Consider the following 24,200-nt stretch of genomic DNA (forward strand, 5'->3'; position numbering starts at 1 on the left):
ACGAGCCGCAACCATTACTAAATGAGAGATGAGCACGTTTATCAAAAGTCCAATTGGACGTTAAAAGCAATTGCCTCCTCACCAATTTACATTATAAAATCCACAGAAAACATCATTATATCTTTCTCTTTGCTGAGGCGGGATTTTTGGGGACATTCTGTGAAATTACTCAATGATGTAGCTAAATTTTATGGTATATTTTACAATTATTGCTCTTTGATATTTTTTTTTGAAAAATTCACAGTGAAGAAAGATTTTATTTATGCAATATGTCATCTAAAGAATAAATATATCCAATACTACTGCTTCGTCTCTCCTCGTATCTCTCTTAAGGATGGGAGAAATGCGTTTCTGCTTTGCATCACTTCACCAGTTGCATCCCAAAGAGATGGTTTATTTACGAGACTGATCAAATGTTATGGTCAATTTTGTGAAAGAATGCTTCACATCTTCATTATGAGCTCATGAATTGGATGAATTGGACATTCATGGGCGAGACAGAAGTGTTGCATTTCCACCCTAAAGATCGTGTACTTCCTGAAATACACACCACAGTTAATTTCAATGCATTCCGCCCTCTCGAGAGCTGTCAATCATTGTTTGAAGCTGTTGAAATTGATACATTCATAGTGTTTTCTCTCCCACAGGCCAACAAAGGGGGAGTTTAGAAGGCACTTCTTCCCAGTCAGATAGATGAAAACCATTTACAAGCATGTCTTGTGCTCTCGATTGACTCTAAACGATAAACAATGATCATCTCAAAGGGTTCAAATTGTTCAGACGCACTGATTGTAGCCCTGATGAGCGACATGACAGACTCCGCACTAATCTCGACGAGTTACAAGTAATTTGAGACAATTTTCGGGAAGATGATGCTGAAAAATGGAACTACTCATAAAATGCACTTTTTAACAAGTTCCATGATTACTTCACTGCATGATTTATATCCGGATTTTTTTGCTGCACTCTTCAAATTAATGCCTTAATTTCTCATAATTGAATATACTAGTCAGATTTTCTCCCAAATGTAATCAGATATGCGACATCGAAATTGCGTAACTAGTTATCTTACTAAGAAACAATTAAGGGGAAAAAACAGAAACATTTGGCGCCCAAACGATTAAAGATGATGGGAATGTTTGAATTTTCATGAGACGCAGCATTATTGAGATACGGCATTGCTACTCTGGTGAGCGAAAGAGCGCGCTCAGGGAGTGTTTTTCTTGTGTATTTTGATAAATTCGAAAATAAATCCACGGTACTGGGTCAGAGGGTATCTCGCGCCGTCGACGAAATACGGACATTCGCCGTGGTGTCGTTGGGAGATGTGTTATCGCAATGCGATGATGGTGTTTTCTCGTGGAAAGCCTGCCCAAGGGAGTCCATCAAATGTGGGGTCGAAAATTGATTTCACTCCGCTTTATATTTCAATTACGTTCAACTTTTATTTGTTTTTGCTGTCCACATGAGAATAAACAAATTATAATGAGATTTCTGCCGCTCTGACAGGGTTTGGGAGTAACAATAGCGCGACATGGCGATAAATGTTGATATTATCTTATTAAAGGAGAAATTCTTGGAATTCTCTCGCGCTCCTGTTTGTTTTTATTCTCCAGTCCATAAGGCACACACAATTTTCGGACACCGCGAACGCGGCCAGACGACCCGAAAGCCACACAAATTTGTCCCAGGGATCATGAGACTGTGCAAACAGTGCGGCTTCGGGCGATGGGGAAGATCAACAGTAATAATGGAGGCAGAAAGAGTTGAGAAAAGAGACACATCGCGGGCATCATTAGCATGGGGCAGAGGGACAGCATAATGTGAGAAACACGCACAAGGGCCGTCCGGGTGCGCTTGTGGACCATAATAAGGAAGTTGCCTTGGTGTTGTGTGTGAAAATGGACATCAGCGCGCGATGTCTCGTCACATCCGAGGAACAACATAATAATGGGGTCGTATTATTTATGCTTGATCCCAGTGGTCGCGATAGTGATCATTTCTTTGCATCAACACTTTGGCTGATATGTTGTGACATTGTCGGGGTTGCCGGGAAAAGGCGCCAAAGCCAGAGGGGACGCGTCACTGCACTGCGCTCAGCTGCCCTTTGGTAAGTCTGAGGAGATGCAGTAAAAAATCACTTTGTTTACCATAAAAGCAACTGTGCAGTAAAAGTCACAATAATAGACTTTTAATTGCATCTCTTGGCTCGAGATTCCCGCGAGATGCACAATTAAATAGATGATTTCAAATCAAAATCAATGCCCGTGGCTTCGAGGCCAGGAAGAATCATAACATTGTTGGTTATAGCGCAACCATAGCACTTAAGATTACTATAAACATGGTGATAAATACGATGAGCTTATTTATAGAATGGTATTAAAATCAAATAGAAGTTATAAGAATTATACAGTTTCAAGCGGAAAATATCACAATTTCCATCTTTCCTGGAGTATTCCTAATAATGATGCTGTTGGCTAAATATTGGAGTATTTGGCGAATCAAAAGCGACGAACAGAAAAGAATAAATAATCACGTTCGCAATACGCTGTGAAACTTGCAATAAATACTCTATTAGACTGAAACGAGAAGAAATTTTTTGAGCATTCGGGGAGCAGTCAGTTCCGTTAAGCTTAATTTTCATTAATATCCCTCGGGAGGAAGCAAGAGGACATTGTAGCCTTTTGTCCTGATTGAGGAAATGAAAGTATTTCCGATCAATTACCAGAAAATCAATCACCGGAGAGATTTTGTGAGAATGAAGTCCGATACAAGTGTGAACTCTCGAAAAAGTATCAACTTCGATTCTTCCGGACCGGACGCATGGTTGGATGGTTCTCAATAAAATTGACGAAGACCACACCGAAGTGAAAAAAGACTGCCCGACATACCAGGTGTGCTTTCGCGAGGCATATTTTCGAGCTGACTCAGTGAGAAGGTCAGTGTTTTTTATGCTAATCCACCACAAGAATCATGCAGCAGCGAGATGGGCGCAAACATACCTGATTAATGTAGCAATCGCCACTGCATCCGATGTCGAGATGCTCGGAGTTGGTGCGGTTCTGCAAGAAGAAGGCAAAAGATTAGTTGGAGATGCGTTGCGGAACAGAAGGCGCTGGGCGGGCGTGAAAAAAGTGTTTTCAACGACCGTGACAGGGCTTGAACCTGCAGTCTTCGGATTCGAAGTCCGACGCCTTATCCATTAGGCCACACGGCCTAACAGCATCCCTTCTGAGGCGCATCTTGCAGATGCCGAGGGTGGTACTTTCCCCGCGGAGAGTGCGCGACGCGCAGAATCCGAATCATGGCATGGTGTGGGCTTTCCAGAGGGCAAGAGTGCGACCGGAAGATTTACTTTAGGGTCAATTAGCGCGCGAAAGGGTGAACCTCTCGGACTGCGTGCTGTGGATCCACTTGTGAGCGAGGGGAAGTCAATTACCAACAGCACTAAATTGTCCCAGCAACTCTCGTCACATGAATTCATTTTTATTTTATGGATGGAAATGGTCTTGGAGCATTCAAATGCACGCCATACAGTATCAAATGCACCCAGTTTACTGCCTTAACCCCTCAACTCTTCTAATCACTCTCCGCAACTCTGCGCTTACATAAAAAAAGCCCAGTCGAAGCGGCAGAACAGCTTATCAGTTCGTTGACTCAATTTCGAAATCTCCGCCGCTGAGGATATATAACTACTAGTGATTGATAGATAATGAAAGTTATAATTGTTGTGGAGGCTGTCGCGGAGAGCAAAAGGCGGGAAAAGTGCCGCAAGACGCCGGAATTATTACGATTGTTTACTAGTAAAAGGTTCAAAAATTATCTGCAATACGGATTTATTATTTTATTTACATTATCATCAATATTTTATTTCTGCACTGCAATTAGTTCTGACAATTAATCCGATTGATAGACAAGTTAATGGCAATTAAAGCGATTTTTGCAGGGGAAAGGAATCTCCTGAGGAGAGGAAGTTCACACCCAGAGGCAATATCAATGGATCGATGGATTTCATTGCCCGAGAAGGAGGTCAAGGTCAATTAGAGAATGACTAAGATCTGCGAATTGCAGAAATGCATGAGATTGGCATTTTGACCGCATTTCTTAAGCAGCTGGACAGCATTGCAAGTAATTCGCAAAGAAAGTCTCTCTGTTTGTGCAAGAATGAGGCATTTTCCAAGCCCATGAGAAAGATTTCCATGACAGAAAATCACGAGATGAGAGGAAAAATCTCACATCAAGTGCAATTTAAATTGCGCTTCGGAAATTGCTTTGCTACATTGACTGATGTGCTGAATAGTTGAAAGAATAGTTTGAATTTGTACTTGAATGATTAGTTTTAATCTGTATGCTGAAATCGCAACGTCGAAGCCTTTTGCAAATTCCTCTCCTGCATTTGCGTAACATTTCAAATGATAATTGATATTGGAGCAGGGCAATTTCAAGAAACTCCTGCAGCAATTACCATCCGAGGAAACATCATGAAGATGGTCTGTTTGATATTTGCCCATATTATTGTGAGAGTGGTGTGCAAGTAATTGTCATGCTATTGCTCCCAACACTCTCTTTTTTTTAGTTCGATGGCGCGGTTTCAGATACTCAAATGCTGATGCTGAGCACTTGTGCAAAAAGGCGCGATTCCACATCATCCATGGCGGAGTGGGCAATATCGCTGTAGTTGGCGAGAGGGAGAGCGAAAAATCGATGGAGTGAGAGGGAGAATATGTATATGAAGCATGCGGTGATCAGTAATTACGGTCCACGATGAAAATTACCGGATACATCCTTCCTGTTCTCATTGCCGTGTGTTTGTTGGCGCTTGGCTCTGTGTTGGCCTGTGAGATACAGTATTTTTGGACAATACATCGGCGCGGTGTTGTAAAAAGCACGGTGAACAGGTAGAAAGTCAGCGAGGTGTGTTGGGAATCAGGAGCGTACCATCACCGCAGCGGAACTCCCCTCGGGGTTTACGGTCGCCTGGGGTTCGAGTGCGGAAGTGACTGGCAAGGAGTTAATTGGGCGTAATTGACGTGGAACAACAGGTACAAAATCCCTTCCTGTCCCCTCAGATAGCGGAGGAATTTCATGTCCTGAAGAGGCCCGCGAAGGAAGAGCAATTCGTCAGGCGGCGAAGGTCATTTCAATGTAGAAAAAACCGCGCTCAATCAGCGACCAAGCATTGTTGGGTGTGAATGGACAAACAAAGAGATTCTGGGGAGGCAGAAGCTGAACGAACTCTCCATGAGTGGTATGCAAATGGTATGACAAAAGGCACTCAGACAATGCTCACAAATAGAGCAAACTCCGCACGGTGGCTCTTTTCGACGCCACGGCGATCTATTGTGGATTGCAAGTTTTGCAAGCTCGCGGATCCTCCATCCGCCCACCAGTGAGATGAATTTATTCAGCCCCTGGAATCAGATGATTGCAACTCTTGGAAGAGGCACACACCAACTGATCACCGGACAATTTTCTCGCTCTCGCAAACACGACAAATTGTGCTATTTCCGTATTAAATGCCATCCCAGACAATGTGACAAGCTCATCGCCCATGGAACTATTAAATAATTAAAATTTCTGCCTTGTCTAAGCTCTCCTAATCGCTGTGCTGCCGAGCACTTTGCAAAGTGGCTGCTCATATGGTGTGCAGTTTTTTGGGGGCCCAAATCTTCTTCATTTTTCCACTGTGAGAATTAAATGAAATGTGTCACAAATTCATCGCCAGTTGATGCGTAATTAGAGAACAGACGCTCTGTTTTGGACACTAACTCATAAATTCTTTAATTACATCACAAAAACCTTGTTGTACTACACTTGCCACATAGTTTGTGACGCTTTATCTCCTTGGAAGGGTGTGAAAATAACAAATTTCGTATCAAAGATCTCTCTCGTCTCATTGAGAAATAACCATATGCTGAGAATTCAATACTCATTAAACTCTTTTTTAGCTGGGTTTTTTCGTGTCCGCGGATGGAAAATCTGTCAGAATAATTTGAAACACGCGTAGAGAGAAATTGTGCGGAGAGTTCACATTCGAAAAAGCATCAGACAAACGCCACATCTTATCACTCTCCACTTTTTCCGTTGTCCCAAGAAGTCAACTTTATTGTATAATTAATATTTTTCTATCTCCAAAATAAGCTACTCGAGACTATCAAAGTGCGGCGGCGTTTTTGGTGATTTTTTCACCACGCCTCTTAACATTCAACCCATTGACGTCTCTTGTGCAAAAATCACTCTTATAGTCTAATCACAGTTTTTTTCCTTCCTAAATGGCCTGGAGCCTCTTTTTCTGGACATTTTTGTGTCAAATCAGACGCATTATGTACAGAAATACCACAAAAGCCAGTAAATATTTAAGGCGAGATCAGCTGAAGTACAAAAACAAATCCCGGCTAAAAGTCACAACCTTTGCCTCTCCTTTTTTCCATCGAGTTTGTATTTTGTTGTGAGAAATTATCAACTCGCTGGGTAGAAAACGATGATTTCTATTCGATTTTCAACAGCTCGCGAGATGATCTTCTTTTGAAAAATCGCTCAACAGCCATGCAGCAAAGCCATGCGCTTGTGATGCACTGAGAGGAGAGATTTACGTGACATTTTGCGACTAATGAACAATATCGATGAATTTCTCTCAGTGTTTTGTATTGAAATTCACATAAATTTCCAGCTTTTTCCCGCTCAGAGAATTTAATCAGTAGAAAACTAATGAAACATGTGTTGATGATTTCTTTCCTATCGCCATCATCGCGAGCATAAAAGTGATTTCACTCGAGCCAGAGCATTTACGGTTGAATTTAATGAACTGTCCAAAGAGATTTTCCATGCAATTCCGCGACGACTGGGCGAGTAAATCTCCATTGTGATGTGCTTATTTAGTAATCTCAATACAAGTCATCGCGAGCTAAAATGATACATTCTGTCAAGAATAATTTTTTATTCGTCCCACAAAGCATTTAATTGAATAAATTGATTACAAAGGGCAAACGTAAGAGCTTTTAATCTTAATCTCTGATTCGTTTATATATTTTCTTTCGCCTCAATAACAAACACACCAGCGCTCAGCACATACGATGCTGGCACTCGAGATCTCTGCGGCAATTTGTGGCGAAAATTGCGCTACAGCTTGTTAGAATGAGAGAGATTTTGGGGGATTTAGTCACCTGTTCGGGACACTTGTGGACACACTGATCCTGGATATGTCTCGACGATACGATCTCGCTGGTGAGAGTCTTGTGGCGATCTCTCGACTGGTCAGCAGAAGCGGTGGGAAGTCGAAGGGCGATCACCGGAATGAGGAGAAAACAGCTCAAGAGTGAAAAATATTCACCCCTTTTTCTCACCATCATTTTCCCGGTCACTTTTTCGAATATTCCTCACAGTGTATCACCCACAGAACTTCTAGTGGCAGCAAATGCACATAAATATCGTAATCAATTCCATTCAAGCACCTGTTTCTCGGCGAAAGGAGTGTCTCACATAGAAAAAATCCACACTGTCAGAGGGTGAGTTCGAGAGTCATTTTGAAGATCACCAAGTCTCACACTCAAGATCACCCTCAGCTTCAGCACAATGTAATCCTAATAATCCTGATCATGTCACTGGCACTTTTGAGTCTTTCCCTCTCTAAAAAAGCAACCTTGCAGTCTTTAGCGTCCGCTTTGAGGAATTCTCTGAGCTACCACGACGACGGTCGCACTCCAACTGACTCTCGGAGGCAGTTTCTGAAGCGTGCGAGGCTCAGTGATCGCGCTTCAAATGGGGTTTCCAGCATACGAATTTAATACAATTTAAGCATCGTGTTGAGCACCCAGTAAATTACTTCTAGCATTTCCCCTACGAGAGCTGACCGTTGGAGATCGCCGCAAAATTGCAGCGAAACGTTCATTCATAAAATGAAATTACCCGCCCCCGATCCCGCTGACCATACAATGCACATTCGCGGAACGACGCGAGCTAATTGTTTGCGAAAATTACTTTTCCCATGGAGAAAAAATTCTCAATGAATTTTATGCAGTTTCCCGTTTGCCAATGCGTTATATGTGCCGCATCTCGAGTGGAACCTCGACATTTCCCAATGAAATGGCATTTTTAGAGGATTTGCGATCGATAGAGAAACATTGAATAGCGAATGTGGTTGCGTGAAACTATAGAATAGTTGTGTGAAACTCTCTTAATCCTTTTCTAAATTATATCTCTGATGAAAATGAAAGAGTGCACGCATTTCAAACTATGAAATGCAGTGAGACTCATGATTGTGATGTGAATAAAGTCTGGTCCATCAATTGGGAGACTTGCAAATTGACGGCATTAATTGGACTGCGCTCAAATAAGACGGTTTTTGTGATGAGGCCAGCAATTGCATGTGCCGCTCTCTGTTTTTCCTCATTTTCTCATGCTTCGCTGTTTAGGGAGTCCTAATCAAATAAATTACACTCAGTATTTGGGGCTTTTAAAGAAAAATAAATACTTGCTGTTCGAATTCCTCGTCCTACAGTCTAGAAAAGAATCTCTTTTTCTAATACATAAACACGACAATTCACTTAACGCACATTTATTTATCGTTTAATAGCAAATGCAACAAGTGGATGGAATGGCAGAGATAAAAGAAATGGTTGTTTAAATTCCTGCGACATTCTTTTCAATTTTTTCCACATTTTCCTTGTTAAATTATTATTTATCATACTTTGACTCTCGTCAGAGCTACTTTTATTCCATCGCGCCTAATTTTTCTGCCATTAACTTCATCACCACGTCTCTGCTGTTTACTCTTCGCGCTTGGATGGCATTGAAAAAGCCGAGGCATGTGCCTTCAGAAAGGAGTTGAAAGGAAGAAAAAACGATCGATAAGCACATGTGTTCGAAGATATTTTAATGCATCTCTGACAAATTGTGTTTTTCTCCCCTTTTTTCTGCAATTCTCCTTCGCATGGAGAGTAAAGAAGTGTGTTTGCCACCGAAATCCAACCCTCGATATTTGAAAAACATGCAATGTTTAAGTGATTAGCGTGGATATTGTCGAATTCTGGCTTGAGGCATTTGTTTATCAAGGACTTTTTGTATCGTGAAATTTTCATTTGTGTGTTTCTGGAAAGATCTTGACTGTAATGGGTGGAATTCTCCAGGAAGAGATAACATTCTGGAGTTTTTTTTCACAATATTTGGTATGTATTTTACTTGTCAATATGTCAAAATATTGATAAATTCATGTATATCTGCTGAGAAATTTTGAAGGTTGTAAAAATGAAAAGAAAAAATGAGGTGATGAAAGGGTTAAGGACTGCAATTAATGCTTGAAATACAGAGTATGTAATATTTAAGAATTTAAAACCTTGTCTAAGATATTTCAGAAGTATGATCTCGAGGTGATCATTGTGGACATTGTTCATTTGTATATGTTTTAGTAAGTTAATCCAGAATTTTTTATGGATGTGAAAAGTGTAGAGAAAAAATCACACACGGAAAATTTTAGGAAGAAAAATGTGACTTACAGAATTTCGTGGAACTTGTAAAACATTAATAATTTTATGGAATTATTCTTCCAGTGTCTGTTGCTCCAACACATTTCGAATTTGGGCTTTATCCGTCTTCGCAGCGCTTTCCATGTAGCACTCTTCGTATAACAGATACGCAAGCTCCAGCGCAATTGCGAGACTACTCGCCAGGGTCTCTGCAGTCCAGTGTCAGACTTCTCCGCTCAGTCAGTATCAAGTGGTCTGCGGTGGCGTGAGGAGTGTTTCGTGAGCGCAATGACGGAGTATTGAGAGTGAAAATAGCATCCAAAAGTAATTAATCTCTGAAATTGCAGCAAGAAAGCGTAGAATGTGTAATGAAAATTGCTGTGCGAGAGACTCCCATTGTGAAGCGCCGAGTGTGAAGTAGTGTATGAAATTCTCAGTTTGCGACACGCTCATTTCCCTGAGACGTTGGTGGAGCAGCAATTCATCCCCTTGGAAAATTTTGGGTGCAATTCTGCGTGACTGGTGAACGGGCCAAGGAGGATTTTCCACTCTGATCGCACGGGCAATTGTGAATGCGGTAAGCAATTTAATTCTGCATGGAAGGAGTTGGCAAGTTGGATATTTGGTGTGTGTTTTATTGATTTTTCCGCGGTGAATGCTAAATTTGTGCAAAATGCAGCACAGCTGAACAGTGCGACCCTCGGGGCACGAGAAGGGGTTGTGTACAGACTGACTCTCGCACTCGCCCTCCCGAAAAACACACCCCTAATCGACAGCATGATTCCCCGAGGCGGAAAATCTGCCGAGCAGAGGACAATGCATGTTTATAGACAATTCTGCTTCTTTGGGCCTCAAGGAATCGATAAGCATCGTCAAAGAGGGTGAAATCCTGATAACACGTCAATTTTATCCACATTTCCGTCCTTCGCGGAGAGATAAATCCTTCTCGCGTCTCAATTATCGCTCCATTCTTTCATCGAGTGTGATTACAGTAGCGTGACAAAAGTGTTTTAACAGCAACGCAATAATTACAATCATCATCATGGAAAGAACAATAGACATAGAATTTTATTTATTTACAATTGATTTAAGCGTAGATTGTGTATCACTTAAAACCCGTTAATAGATTTTTTTTAAAGTAGTAGGAATACAAGAAAAATCTGCTAAAATCTCTATCAGCGTTGAAGCTCGACATTCAAATTTGATCCACATAAATGCCAGCAGAAAATCTCGTGTTTGTTGTTACAATTTGGAAAATTTGCGTAGTATTTCGCGGTTTGCCAAAGAACATGGCAAAAAGTCACCGAACCGGATATGTGTCGCGTTAGTATCATTAGCAATACCTGAGCAAAGTGACTCAGAGTCTATCTGGTGCTGTATCGGCTTTAGTTTTTCATATGATATGGGTCAAACTTGGTCGGTGATTAAAGGCCTTCATTGCTATTCCTTCTTTAGCCAGCGAAAATGTGTGTCTTAAAAGCGTTTTTATCATCGCTCATTACTTAAGCATTATTGCTGTAATCGAGCGATTGCGAGTGTTTGCTTCTCCAGTCTCTGCATCGTGGCAGCGGCATTTTGTACGCTTTTGGCGCGACTTCCAGTGGAAATTCTGAGTCTATGTTTAATTTTTGGTTGGATTGCATAACATCCAGTCGACTGATGTTTTTTTGGCACTGAGACAAAACTCCATATGTGGGCTTTTTAGCAGATTTCTCTCTCTCTCCCTCACTGGTAGATCTCGCAGCCCGATATTCGACATCTCTCACCTTTTGTTTGAACACCAATAATCATTCCTCGAGATCGACTGTGAAATGAAATTGGTGTGCAGTGTGAGGGCGTCATGGAAAAAAGCCCACGATTGTGTCTTCCAGCATGCTTGCTATTTGGCGTGTTCACATAAAATTTACACATTGATGAAAATCCACTCAAATTGGTCCCATTCCGCCTCCGTGGGATTTGATTGTGTAGTGCCTTTTTTTTGGGCGCAAATGCCGCGAAAAGTGCGCAAAATTCTCCATAGAAGCACACTCTTGGCGCGTCTCCAGTCGCAATCACTCATTCGTTTGCTAAATTACTCACTTTCGGTGTGCAAAAAACACCTAAAGTGAGATTTATAAGCTGGAGATAGTGAAAAAATTGGCAGAATGCGAGATGCAGTGCCGTGTTAGAAATAGCGGAGCATTGGCGAAGCTATACATTAAATAAGAATTTTATGGCCGAAATTTTGGCGGTATTTTCCTCTCAGTGTGATCTATAAAAATTTCGCTTTCCTTGCAGATCTGTCGTGGTGGCGAGGCGTCGTCATGTCGTAGCTCATTGTGGATGTGAGATCGCGAGTGACTCTTGGGACGTGTGAATTGAAGTGCTTCGTTCTGGACACTCACACGATGTTGCTTCTGAGCGCCCTGGCGCTGGGCCTGGTGGAGTCCACTGGCCAGAACGTGGCCAATGGCGTTGCGCGCAGCGTGGACGTGAGTGGCGAGGAGATGTGGGAGAGCAACACGACCTTCCGGCTGGATCCGTCGCCCGTGGAGTGGGCGATCGGCATGGATTTGACCGCGGCGTGCCCGACGCTACGTCGCCCGCATCATCTCTACTACCAGCTCGGCAATGCCCTGATGGCGGTGGCCTTCCTGGCGCCCGGCGGCCCTTACGGCCAGCTGTGGCTGCGAAGTGTCCTTGTGATCGGATGTGTTCTCATGGCAATGTGGGGGTGGCTCGTGGAGTGCACAGTGGATGCCTTCGTGTGGGCCATCGTGTTCCTTGTGATTAATTTTATACATGTGATTGTGCTCCTCTTCCGTCTGCGCCCCGTCAAGTTCGAGAAGGAAATTGAATCGGTGAGTACGCTGCCTAAATAGGCCTTTTATGTGCAAAAGAGCAAATATCATAACATGAGATGGTGAATTCATTGGCTCGAGAATATATTTGCAATATTGTTTGAGCATACAAAATGCTAATAGTCTGCATGGCATTAGGGCTAAACATCACGTGTCACGGTTCTACTAAAGCGTAATTGCTGATATGAATCACACATATAGAATGAAATTTGTTCAAGCCACACACAGCTGCTGGTTTAATCATGCTTTTCGCTCGTTTTTGCCAGGCTTGAGCCAACTTCTTTCGCACTCGCCACCTTTTTTCCTCCATTGAACACTTATTCTTGTTGCTGGCCGAGTGCAGAGTCTAAATTCTGTCTATTCCCAGAAATTTAGTGTATCTCACGTGACTTACTTGACTTACTTTCACCTACTGTATGTGCAGGCAGTGTAGGTGTATGCGACGTATCGTGATTTCCTTGATATATTAAAATACGATACAGAACGGGTGTAATTTGCGGCTTTCATTAATCTCCTTCGTAATCACCACAAGGGAGTGATGAATTATACATAAGCGGTAACAGGCTTTCAAATTAGATTTCAATTACTGCAGTAAGATTCCCGATTACAAACAGTGACACTGCACATCATATTGAAGGGGTGAATAAAATTTTCAAGGGTTCATGAACCCTTTGTGAGTATATTTTATGTATTATCGACATGATATTTCCACCATTTGACGTCTTCCGCATATAGACACGATTATGTAAATTACGTCCGAGTGCAGAAATCGATTTCGCTATATAAACATCGCCAGTCAGTGGGTGGGAAGGATCTTTTCACTCTCTCTTCTAGCACTCACGTGACTTTTCATTTATCCACCTGGCGCTCTGATCCTTCAGCCCTCCCACCCGCGATGTGATAATCCTGTGGAGTGTCACAATTTGCGGAGAAGCAAAAGTAAGTGCACTTGTCTGGGAGCTAATGAAATGGATAAATACCCTCTGGCAGGCGGTGACATCCATTCTTGGCTCCTGAATCAGGAAGGGGAAATTCCACCTGAAGAGCAACTTGAATCATGAAATGTATTACTTGCAAATTCTCTTTCATTTCCGTGGGAATACATTATATTTTCCCTTTGACACAGGGCCAGAAGAACGCTTTGTGTTTCTTACAGAAAATGTCCCGAAAAATGCTTTGTTCGAAAATTAATGAATCATTTGAATAATTTTCCAGTGACTTGTTTCAACAACTGAAGATGCGAATCAAAGACATTTGTAATACCTTTTTGTTCTCATCACAAGCTTATATTGTCTTTGGAGGTTGGGCAAATACAATTTTGTTATTAGATACTTTTTTTTTGCTTACTTTTTTCAGTGCCAGCGACCAATGTTAGGGAGAAAATAATGAGAAAATATCTCGCGAAATAAAGCTATAAATTTAACTTTAAGAGCTCTCTCTTAATTTTTCCATTAGAAATCAGCAATTTCGCCACCAGTATGAAATATATGATGGCTTTTGTCAATTTGTGAAGTATTTGACCTAGAAACTGTGGTAAAACTGTGCAGATTGTATCGATTTTTCAGGCTGAATTACATTTATAAGCAAAGTGTGTCTGAAACTCAGTTGAAACGCATTCCCAAGACTTGATAGGCTGAATGGTGGACGCTAAGAACCGTCCTAAGTAAATAGACAGCAATTTGTGGCTTTTGGGCCACAGTAAACTGACGCCAAGACAAATATCTATACAATTAGAAAATTGTTTATTTTGTCGTGTCATGCAATACACCTCGGAGACTTGATACGCGAATTGTGATATCCATCCCCCAGAAAACCACATGATGCCCACCTCTGTGTTGGCTCAGGTGAGTCAAAAAGCAATATTGCGGATCGATGAGAAGCCGCGTTCAGTGGAATTTCATTGTGGCAAAGAATTGGGGAGGAATTCTCATTTGCTTTTGGGGGACAATTTTCCTAAGTTGGCGTTTTATTGATGGAAAACAGTGCCCTCAATAACATTAATCAATTATCCACCCTCATATTGGCTTCTTGCTATAGAAACGTGGAAATAGGGACAAGCATCGCAATGATAATAATAATTCATCGTGAAAAACCACGAAAAGCGACAGAATTATTAGGTATCAATCAATACTTTTCACTCTACAAATCAATGCTACGTGCTTATCGATAAATAAATCGACAACTAATTGATGGCATGAGAAACTATACATTGGCAAATGAGTAGACTATTCATCACATTGACGGGTGGCTATGAATATCAGGTGTTTATTGCTGAATCAATCATTTCACACTCCATGGACAGGCATGTTGTTCATCAAAAGCACGAGAGATTTTAACACCAATTAAATTGTACGCTTGGACAATTTTGCAGATACCTTCCAGCCAATATTGTACTATAAACTTACCCTGCAGCACGAAAACAGTGTAACGTTTGCATTCAGTATGACTCAAAGGTTCTATAAACCTCGTGTGTATTCTAATAAAAGTCAGCTATACTCTGTATCTTGCACACATTTTCCCGTATTAGCTTTCATATGTATTCCACGTTATAGTCTGGCCATAAATTGGAATCATATAGATTGATGCACTAAATTACAGTTGAGGTACAGCTGCGTTCTTCGAAAATCCCTAATGGGATCCTAATACGTAATGTCATGCCATAGAGAATGGATTACAATAAGGTGATAAGTTAATACTTAATGGCTTATACAGGAGAACCCCAATAAAGTTCAATCAATTGGACATTCCTTTTGTGCGAAGAAGCTTTATTCTTTCTGACCCCTTTTCACTTGAGACCGTGAGTCTTTTGTACGGTAATTTCAACTATCTTTTGATTTTGGGCACGTGTTTCGTCTTACTTTTCTACTTCTTACTGACAATTTTCCCGCAATTTATGGTGCTTTGCGAATTACTCGTGTGCTGAATACCTGATATTTTCAATTTCCTTTGAAGCACTTCCATTAATCACAGCAAAGTTTGTTTTCGAAGTACTGGAAATCCAAAATCGAATAATTTAAAATGCTAATGAGTAAGATTCCAAAGGGCACATCGCTATTGCCTCAAGATTAAAGTGTAAACTCGTGTTTCGATAAGTATCAATTTTGCATGGAAATGAGAACTGGACGTTTTTCAATCTCTAACAAATTATCTTGGAGTAAACAGTGCATTCGATTTCCAGTGAAAGTAACACATGTTCAGATCTTATCAGAAGGTTATGTTCATACATTATGACAACGAAATTGTAAAATCTGTGATCTGTGGAGTAAATACAAGTAGAAACTTGTATCTTTTCTCATATTGAAATGCGCATTTCCGATATTGAGTGTGTCTTCATAAATTTCTTAACTTACACATAAAGTTGTAGAGATGAAAATAGAGAAAAAACTAATGCAATACATTCTATCAAGAAATTTAAGAATAAATGGGAGCAAAATATGGAAACTTTTGCAATTCACAGAGTAAGAATTTCCTCGAATATCGCAACCATAAAGAATCATTTTAGAAGATTTGAAGGCGTCCGAGCAAAACCCTTATACGGCATAATGTCACTTCTGGGTGTGCCAATTTTTATGTTCAGTACGTGAATGTGTGCACTTGCGGGCATGAGAGAGAAATCTAATCATTTTTCTAACCAATTGGATCACTTTCCACATCACAAATTGACTGTGCACACAGCAAAAGTCAATATTTGATTCATGCAAGAAGGTTCTATTGATTGTTGGGAAGTTGCGGTGTATTAAGAAATAATTTCACTGCAAATTGTTATACTTTTTCACACTCTTTATCATCGCTGTTCATGTGGCATGAATTCATCCATAAATTCTTCCACTATATGAAATTTTTATGATCATGTGCGAATATCATGCCTCTGTCAATAGGATGTTTTTCAAAAATTTATAACTCCCGCAGAAGTAGGGGTAGCGCAGAGAAATGTAAAATTAAATTATCATAAATATGTAATAAAACTGCATGGGGGAAACCTAAAACTGTCACTGATATTGTCGTGCTGCTGGAAAGTATAAAGTTTGTCATTGGGCATGGTCGAGGACAGGGCGAAAGGGATGATGGTGACAATTTCGCAATTGTAACTCGATTGTGGTGTGTGTTTTTGACAAATTCTTGCCGGCTTCTTGCTGAATTTTTCAAGCTGATATTCTAGTGTTTGATAGCGCATGAGAAAGCCCATTGTCTAGCCTCAGGGTAAAGTGTGGATAGGATCTCAGGAATAAATGGTGTGGTGTTTTTATAGAGAGTCTAATGTCTGTCTCGTTGATGGAGTCTATGTGCAATTTCTCTTCTCTCTTACGATGCGATATATAAAATAAAATGACTACGTGAAAGTATGTATCGTCTCTTGTGCTGTCAAAATGTACACATAGTTCCTCTGGCTGGATATCCAGAGAGTGCTGTTGGGGTGATTCGAGGAGGTTGAATATGGGGTAATAGTTCAGAAACTCTGCTGGAGAGCGAGAGAAGAGAAAATTGGAGCAGTTATTACACATAGGCAACTCTCTGAACATACACTAAGGCGAATTTATTGATTTTTTTCACCATTGACTCTCGTGTAGAAAGTAATATTCTCCTCATTTCGGCCAAAAATTACATTTGTGACCCTCTCTTGTGCATTCAATTGATTTTGGGACATTTCCCAGAAGTCCAACCCCCGTTCGAACGAAATTAATAACATTTTCAATGAAAGTTTTATCCACTAGGCGTGAAGGGAGAGTGTCACGCTGCATAATTGATGCGATGATATAAATTTTGAGATTAAATGAAGTAATGGCTTGTGATAAAAATGTACACATATTCCCTAAAGATGGGATTATCACAATTTTAATATGTCCCCTCTGGGGTTTTCCGGTGGTCCCAATGTCCGCACCCAATGCTTTTCAGGCCGAGCAATCACAGAGGAAATGATGAGACCAGTCTAAATAAAATGGGTGGATCAGCAGAGAAAAATTCTGCTTCTCATGGGAAACATTAGATAAAAATGAGGGACACAGACAAATAAGGAGAGATAGGTATAAAACAAGACGGACAAAGAGGCAAGCGACTTTTTCTCTGTCATTTGATTACCTTTTATAACGATGTTCATAATTTTTTTCTGCGAAAAACTTGGGCATTTTCACGTGAATGGTATACCTACATTTATTAGAATGTTTTCGACTCTTATTTGAGCAATTGAGGCTGCTACGAAGGGGCGAATGTATCCCATAAGGAATTTGTATATTTCTCTTGTAAACACAATTTACATTTTCAGTCAGATAAACATAAGAGGATAAACAATTGGTTATAATTAGAAATTTTATATTGACATAATTGTTTTGAAGAAACACAATAAGCTCTGTCCCAAGTGCTTTAGATTATACACTCCTCGCGTTGATGAGTATTGCAAGAATTGTGCTTTTCAATTAATGAAAGTGATGTGAAATCTACGGAAGATTTTATTGACTAGACAGGCTGAGATTGCTTCCTTGCTTTCTCTCTTCTTACCTCACTCACTCACTGCCTTGCTCACTGCAGAGAATGTGGCCTGAGGTCTTCACGGAAAATCGATATGAGAGGGAAAAATTTAATAACCCTTAGTGATGGATGATAGCTCGGAAAAACAATTTCTCCATGACTGATTTGTGTTTACAAACCCAACTAAATATTGGCATCTCTGAGGAATGTCTGCTGGTGTTTTTCCCAGTGCTTCTCTCCTTTTATGATCGAGTTTTCTGGGTTGTGGGGATGCTGCAGAGCTGAAATGTGGGCTGAGACGCTCTCGGGCAAGCTTGGTGTAACTACTTGAGCATAAAATTTGAGTCTGGATGGAAAAACAGACTCATATTACCTTGACATTCGATGGATATTTGCCTTTGGATGGCAAGAGATGTACAAACAAAGCATAAAGAGTATTTTTCTATTTGATATCGCGTCGGCATCACGCAAATTTGCTGTATATCATTCTAATTGTCAGTCATTCTATAGGCTGATGATGGCTGTTCGGCCTCCGAGTGATAATTTGCAAATTAAATAAATTGCACGTTAATACTGAGCAGAGGATATACCAGAGTATCACTGCTATATCGTGTGTATTTATGGTCCTATGTCAGTTGTAAGGATAGAGGACACGCAATACTTGTCACAAAGTCTGGGGAATGCTGCAAAGAACTTTCGAGGGCGGGAAATTGGAGATAGAGACACGCATGATAATTAATATAAATAAAATATTGTCCAAAAAGAGAAAGTTGAAGCTTTGTGAAGTGTTATCGTCACCTGTTGCGTCCGTAAATAAACATGAATTGATCCATACATCGAAACTTATTTATAGTTTAGGTAATTTAATCACTTACGTTGCTCAAAGTTGCGTGTGACAAATTGTTGTAGGCAAAATATGGGAGTAATGTACATTTTATTGCCATGTAATTTTCTCTATTTGATTTACATACACGATAAATATTTCCTTTTGCTTGCCTTTTATTGAATCCTGTGAAAATTCCTCGCCCACCCAAAAATCCAAAATAATCCATATAATTTTCGACTTGACTTTCGTATGGATTAATGGGAGGAATTTATGAGTGGGAGAAAATTGGAGATGCAGCCACTTTATTCGCTTTTGATACACGACAACGAAATACCCTCATGTTGAATGTAATTGAATATAACGCGCGTCTCACAGAACGTGCTCACAATTTTATAAGCAGAAGAGCAATTCTGTTTTAGATTGAACAAAGCAATTGCACTGCAATATTTCTCTGATCGGCCAGTGTGTCTGCATTGAGGAGTTTTCGGTTTAATGAAAACTTTGTTCCACCGCCTGATTCTTGAGTTTGTACACATACACAAGACTAATTTTATCTTTGCCCAACAAGCAAGTCTGCCTGAATTTAGCACGTCATTTTCCGGATGAGTTCCGTGTTTATCTGGCCGGAGAGGTTTTCTATATCTGTCTCTGAAAAGGCCGATGGGTTGAATGCGAAATCGAACATAGGACAATGCATATGTGCGAATGGAGAATTGGGTCATTTATGTGCGAAATGATACATATTTTCCAACATGATGTCACATAGAGGAAAGTTTTATGGTCACAGAGGAATTCTTCATATCGAATGGCATACATTTTCTATGTCATGTGTGAGAAACTTTAAGGATATTTATGTATTTCTGCACGAGTCTCTTTTGATTGAGAGTTGCCTCGACGGTGGAAGCATAAGGTGGAATACATAGGAGTTTCCGTGTGAAACCGCCAACACACATCTTGCATTTGAGAGGGTGGGAAGAGGCGTAACATCTTTATCAAGGGATATATTCTTCCCTGGAACGCCCGTGAAATTATTGATGAATTGTGCTCTACTGTGGAATGAGATGTGATAGAATTGCAGAAAATCCAATTGCACTGCAATCAATTGAAAAATTCTTCAACATAACTTCATGTTTTATATGTCATATTCGCTGGAGCGCGCTTAATTAAATGCCAATTTGATTTGTTTGATTTGCCTGACTTATCATCACTCCGATGTGAATGTGTGATTCACACAATTATAATTCATGAGGATGATGCCGGCGCGATGTTGATTTAAATTAAACCATGACCAGTGGAACGATATTTCTCTTGCGTGTTAATTCTTATCGTGGAATTTCAAATTGCGTTCTCCCTAAATACACAAGAGTTCGTAGCGTTTATAAATACAAACCATTATTTGAATTTTACGGCAAAAGTTCCCAAAATTCAGCTCTCTTCGAATACACTTAATTAGAATTAGTACACTTCTGGGAAAATACAATTAAGCCTTGAGTGGGACTCCTTCACAATTCATTTTCTGACTCAGGACACGGGCCAGCTTATACTGCCCGTGAGAATTCTGGGGATGGTGTAATTGTTGTTCTGGGAGGTTTTCTTGCCGTACTAACCTAGGCTCTTGCAAAAGATGAAGCTTCTCGTGCCATGAATGCGGTGTATTTTATGATCTCAGAGGACAAATTTATAGCACTGCATTTTATATTATCAGGATTTTATGTTTCCATCCACTTCCTGAAGTCTCGAGGTCACCGCAGAGTTGAAATGAACACTTGCCAAATAGATTTAGGATTATTGCCATTGAATCAAAAATATTTGAAAAACGCATTCAAAGATAAGACAGAATATTTTAGTGCAAGGTTTTGAACATTGTTTATCTCATCTAAAATTTTATCTGTAAACGCAATTTTGTTCAACTTTGATGCTCTGATAGCAATCAATAGACAAAAAAACAGAAATGCATTTGCAAAACCGCACAAAATTGGTGATTCAATTAACAAAACGATTTCCCGTTTTTCGACAGGTGTACGCAGCACTTTTTCAGCCTCTCCGTGTTTCGCGTCATCAGTTCAAGAAAGTCCTCAACTGTATGAAACTGGTGCGCTCACTGAAGTACCAAGAAGTCTATGCACAAGAAAAAGTCACCAAAGTGGACAGTTTGTCCTTGGTGTTGTCGGGAAAGTGAGTTTCCAATTTCATTCTATCACTTTTGTCCAACTTATCGTGCTCGATGGAGCACGAAATTATTCTGCTAATGCCCTTTAAATGTCCTTTTTGTCGGAAAATGTCACTAAATTCAGTTTTTTTGCATCCCTTTCCAGGCTAGTCGTATCGCAAAATCAAAGAGCACTTCACATAGTGTTTCCTCATCAGTTTCTGGATTCTCCTGAGTGGTTTGGAGTGTCCACGGATGACTATTTTCAAGTATGTCGAGGAGCTTTTTGGGTTATTGGATTGTGTATTCATGATAGTTTGTGTCTCCCCAAGGTGTCAATAATGGCCATGGAGGAGTCAAGAGTTCTCATCTGGCATCGGGACAAGTTGAAATTGTCCATAATGGCAGAACCATTTCTCCAGGCTGTTTTTGATCACATCCTCGGCCGGGATGTGGTGAAGAAGCTCATGCAGGTGACTCAGGTTGGTATAGGGAGGAATTTGCATAATGCGCACTGAGTGCAATGCACTGAAAGGATCATTTCTTGCAGGTGAGCGAAACGATGGCCGCCAGCAATGGTTTCATATCATCAGGATATGACGATGCCGAGGACAAACCCATGCTGCTCATGAAGAAGAGTGGCGATGGTCATGGCATAACAGCGCTAATCAATCGTCAACTTCAAGGTGAGTAAGATGATGCCATGACGCGATTGTTCAACCATCATTCTCCTGGTTCCATATAGAACAGACACGACAGCGTGAATAGATTGCCCAGGCAGCGCAGTTCACTTTGGAATGCAGTTCGTCTTTGCTGTGCTGCTTGGGTGCCTCGAAAGGAATCATATATAGAGCATGCAAGAAGAAATGGCTTTGAATGTACTGTGACTGCTTGAATCTTCGTTCTCGCTTCAACTTCCGCTGTGTCCTGAGACATTCCATTTCCAAACTTCTGGCAAAAATTGGCTGTTTAGTCACGCAAATTGAAAAAGCTTTTTCTCGCATTCCACCACAATTCTGCAGAATATCATTCACTTTGCACACTCTTCCGTCCGCCACTCTCAAGGGCGGGCTGTATAGTGGCTTCTTTTCTTCAATCTCCACCATAATGCATTCACTGCACGTCTAGCCTGTGGAAATGCTTCACCGTGAAAACCCTTTCCAATGATTTTTCGTTTTCCCACCGTCATTCCACTCCTTATCGTTTTTAATTTGCCCTCCAGTTGTTATTTAATGTTTATATTCTCTTCCTTTTCTTTTTCTCTCTTTTTTATTTTAGAGGAGCATGTCCCATTGCTCGGAAGTTCCTATCGAGCGTTCCTGCCGTCAATGGTTGCATCTACTGATCTCAAAACGTCTACTTGCTGAACATCATGACCCTCACACTCACTTTCTCCCACATCTAATCGTAGATGTTTTGTTGCAATATTTCTTGTATTTCGTGTGTGATTCCGTTTGTTTTTGCGTTAAACGTGTGGACAATGACTTGATTTATTATCACATTTCTCTCTGGTGTAAACATTAATAGACTATTTTGTCCGGAATCCAAGTGTGAAATCTCTATCATTTGGACAGCATGAGCTCTCGATAAATACTTTTGCCATCCTATCTTTATTTCGCTCTCTTTCTCTATCTCTCAACAATTTAACGCTTCTCCTTCTGACTACTTCGTGAAGTAAATGAATCCAAAGAACAAATACAATAAAATTCACCTCATGCTGAATTCGCACTAAGTTAGAAATTCTATGATTCTCCTCGGAAGCTCTTCAGTTGATATTTGGATGACATGAAGATTTAGTGACTTTGCCACTGTTCTTGCTTCTTTAAATTTGTAAAAGAAACATTTTCTTTTGCCTAGCTCTGCCTAGGATATCTAAATATTATTATTGCGGTAAGTTCCAACACACCTCTTTATTTCCTCCCCAACTAACACGTAACTCTAACAAATCTTGCGACGTACAATTTGGAGACGCTCAATTAGGGTCACTAAGTAAAGCGATATTGTCTCTCTCTCGACCTCTAATCTCTTCTTGTTGATAGCACAATCCCTCTTAAATACATCAATCAATCAATACCTTTAAACCGATCGTGTTCTTTGCCTTCCAGACACAAAGGTCGCCTGGCATTAATTGAAGGGGAGGTTATTTTAACTTGTAGAAGATGTTGAATCAGTCAATTTGCTGATTGTGTTTAAAATTGCCTTTCTACGTGAGTCGATGATCTCTCAACGTGGCTCAGAGGCATTTTGCAGATTATTAACAGCGATGATAATGCACATTTCGGTTAACCTTTTGTGAATTGATGTCGGCGAACATGGCAATTAATTGTAGCCATTCACAAAACACAGCTGCTGAATAACTAAAGGGAGTTTCCTCATTATGACAATGTAATTTAATCCGTAGAAGAAATATCATAATTTCAGTGAGTGATCCTAATCGAGCTGCTCGTAGATTTATTTTAATAATTTTAAATTAACCCAAAAAAGCATCAGGAAATAGCCAAAAGCTAGAGTTTTTGTCTCCCTCCCGAGACAGATCAGTTCAATAGTGCATGCCAGACGAGTTTGTGTACATAAATTAGCACGAGATTGTAAATAAAGCAGTTAGACAAAGTAAATGAATTGGAAAGACTAATCTGTGAAATTGTACGTGACATTGAACGAGATGTGATTATTATTTGTCTCTCTTGCAGCTGGCGATCCGAATGCTTGGCGCTTGGGAAGAATAGAGGAGGCTGACCACGAGACGGCTGTTTAATGGCATGGACAAACCAAAGAAGAATGTGGATTTATTGACAGTTTTTCGTTGATCAGAGAGTTTGGGACAATATTTTTTTTATTCTCTTAATAAGAGCATCGCGCGCGCAAGAGTGATTTTTTGATACAAAAAAAAAATTGGATTTGTGCGAAAACAATTGGCGAGAAATGATAGTCAGTCATTAAATGAACGGAAGGAAAGAGAGGAAAATTGTATAGCAGAGAACTAAATGTGCTAAATTTGATGAAAAATGTTGAATTTGATGCTTTCTCATATTAACTAGATTTTTATTACTAACAATAAAATGAATTGTATATAAATAATTGGACTGAATATGTAGAGTGTGTAATTTCTAATCAATTGACGCGAATATCAATTAGTTGGTGCCACAAGAGAATTACCAAAAAAAAAGGAAGTGAAATGAAACTTGTATTCAGTCGAGATCTTTTCAAAGGAATTATTATTAATATCCTTCAAGGATTTGTGAAATATCGTGCGAATTGTATAATAGTCCCTTTTTACTTTGAAGACAAGATGAAAAATTCAACAATGATAACTTATGTATAATTGTACTGAAAATTAAAAATCGCCTTTTGTAATAATAAAGAGAGAGATAAATCGAAAATATACTTCAAGACTGTTTTTTCCTTATCTTAACACACAGCATTTCAAGATAATGTAAGTCAGCACATAAAATACCATCTAA

At 40.1% G+C, this 24,200-nt stretch overlaps 1 protein-coding gene and 1 non-coding gene across 3 annotated transcripts; one reads left to right on the forward strand and one right to left on the reverse strand.

Annotated features, from left to right (window-relative positions):
* Positions 1-3,144: 3,144 nt before the first annotated feature.
* Trnar-ucg (transfer RNA arginine (anticodon UCG)) lies at positions 3,145-3,217 on the reverse strand. Its single transcript has one exon. It is a non-coding gene; the product is annotated as a tRNA-Arg (tRNA).
* Positions 3,218-9,706: 6,489 nt separating this feature from the next.
* LOC132261408 (blood vessel epicardial substance) lies at positions 9,707-23,544 on the forward strand. Of its 2 annotated transcripts, XR_009468426.1 has the most exons (8): positions 9,707-10,038; positions 11,739-12,301; positions 20,608-20,765; positions 20,906-21,008; positions 21,072-21,221; positions 21,290-21,425; positions 22,018-22,629; positions 23,430-23,544. XR_009468426.1 is itself a non-coding variant. In XM_059760212.1 (7 exons), the coding sequence occupies exons 2-7, from the start codon at positions 11,849-11,851 to the stop codon at positions 23,492-23,494; spliced, it is 1,065 nt and encodes a 354-aa protein (XP_059616195.1). In that variant the 5' UTR covers positions 9,707-10,038; positions 11,739-11,848; the 3' UTR covers positions 23,495-23,542. The 2 variants fall into 2 exon arrangements, 1 of the variants encoding a protein (XP_059616195.1); XM_059760212.1 differs by lacking the exon at positions 22,018-22,629 and having other exon boundaries at positions 23,430-23,542.
* Positions 23,545-24,200: the final 656 nt, after the last annotated feature.

This window comes from Phlebotomus argentipes, unplaced genomic scaffold (assembly GCF_947086385.1).
Source record: "Phlebotomus argentipes unplaced genomic scaffold, Phlebotomus argentipes genome assembly contig_15, whole genome shotgun sequence".
NCBI classification, from domain to species: Eukaryota; Metazoa; Arthropoda; class Insecta; order Diptera; family Psychodidae; genus Phlebotomus; species Phlebotomus argentipes.

Coding starts and splice junctions, on each gene's coding strand:
- LOC132261408 (XM_059760212.1), top strand. CDS start 11,849: ATGTTGCTTCTGAGCGCCCTGGCGCTGGGCCTGGTGGAGTCCACTGGC. Junction 20,766..20,905: donor TCCTTGGTGTTGTCGGGAAA/GTGAGTTTCCAA, acceptor ATCCCTTTCCAG/GCTAGTCGTATCGCAAAATC. Junction 21,222..21,289: donor AGCTCATGCAGGTGACTCAG/GTTGGTATAGGG, acceptor CATTTCTTGCAG/GTGAGCGAAACGATGGCCGC.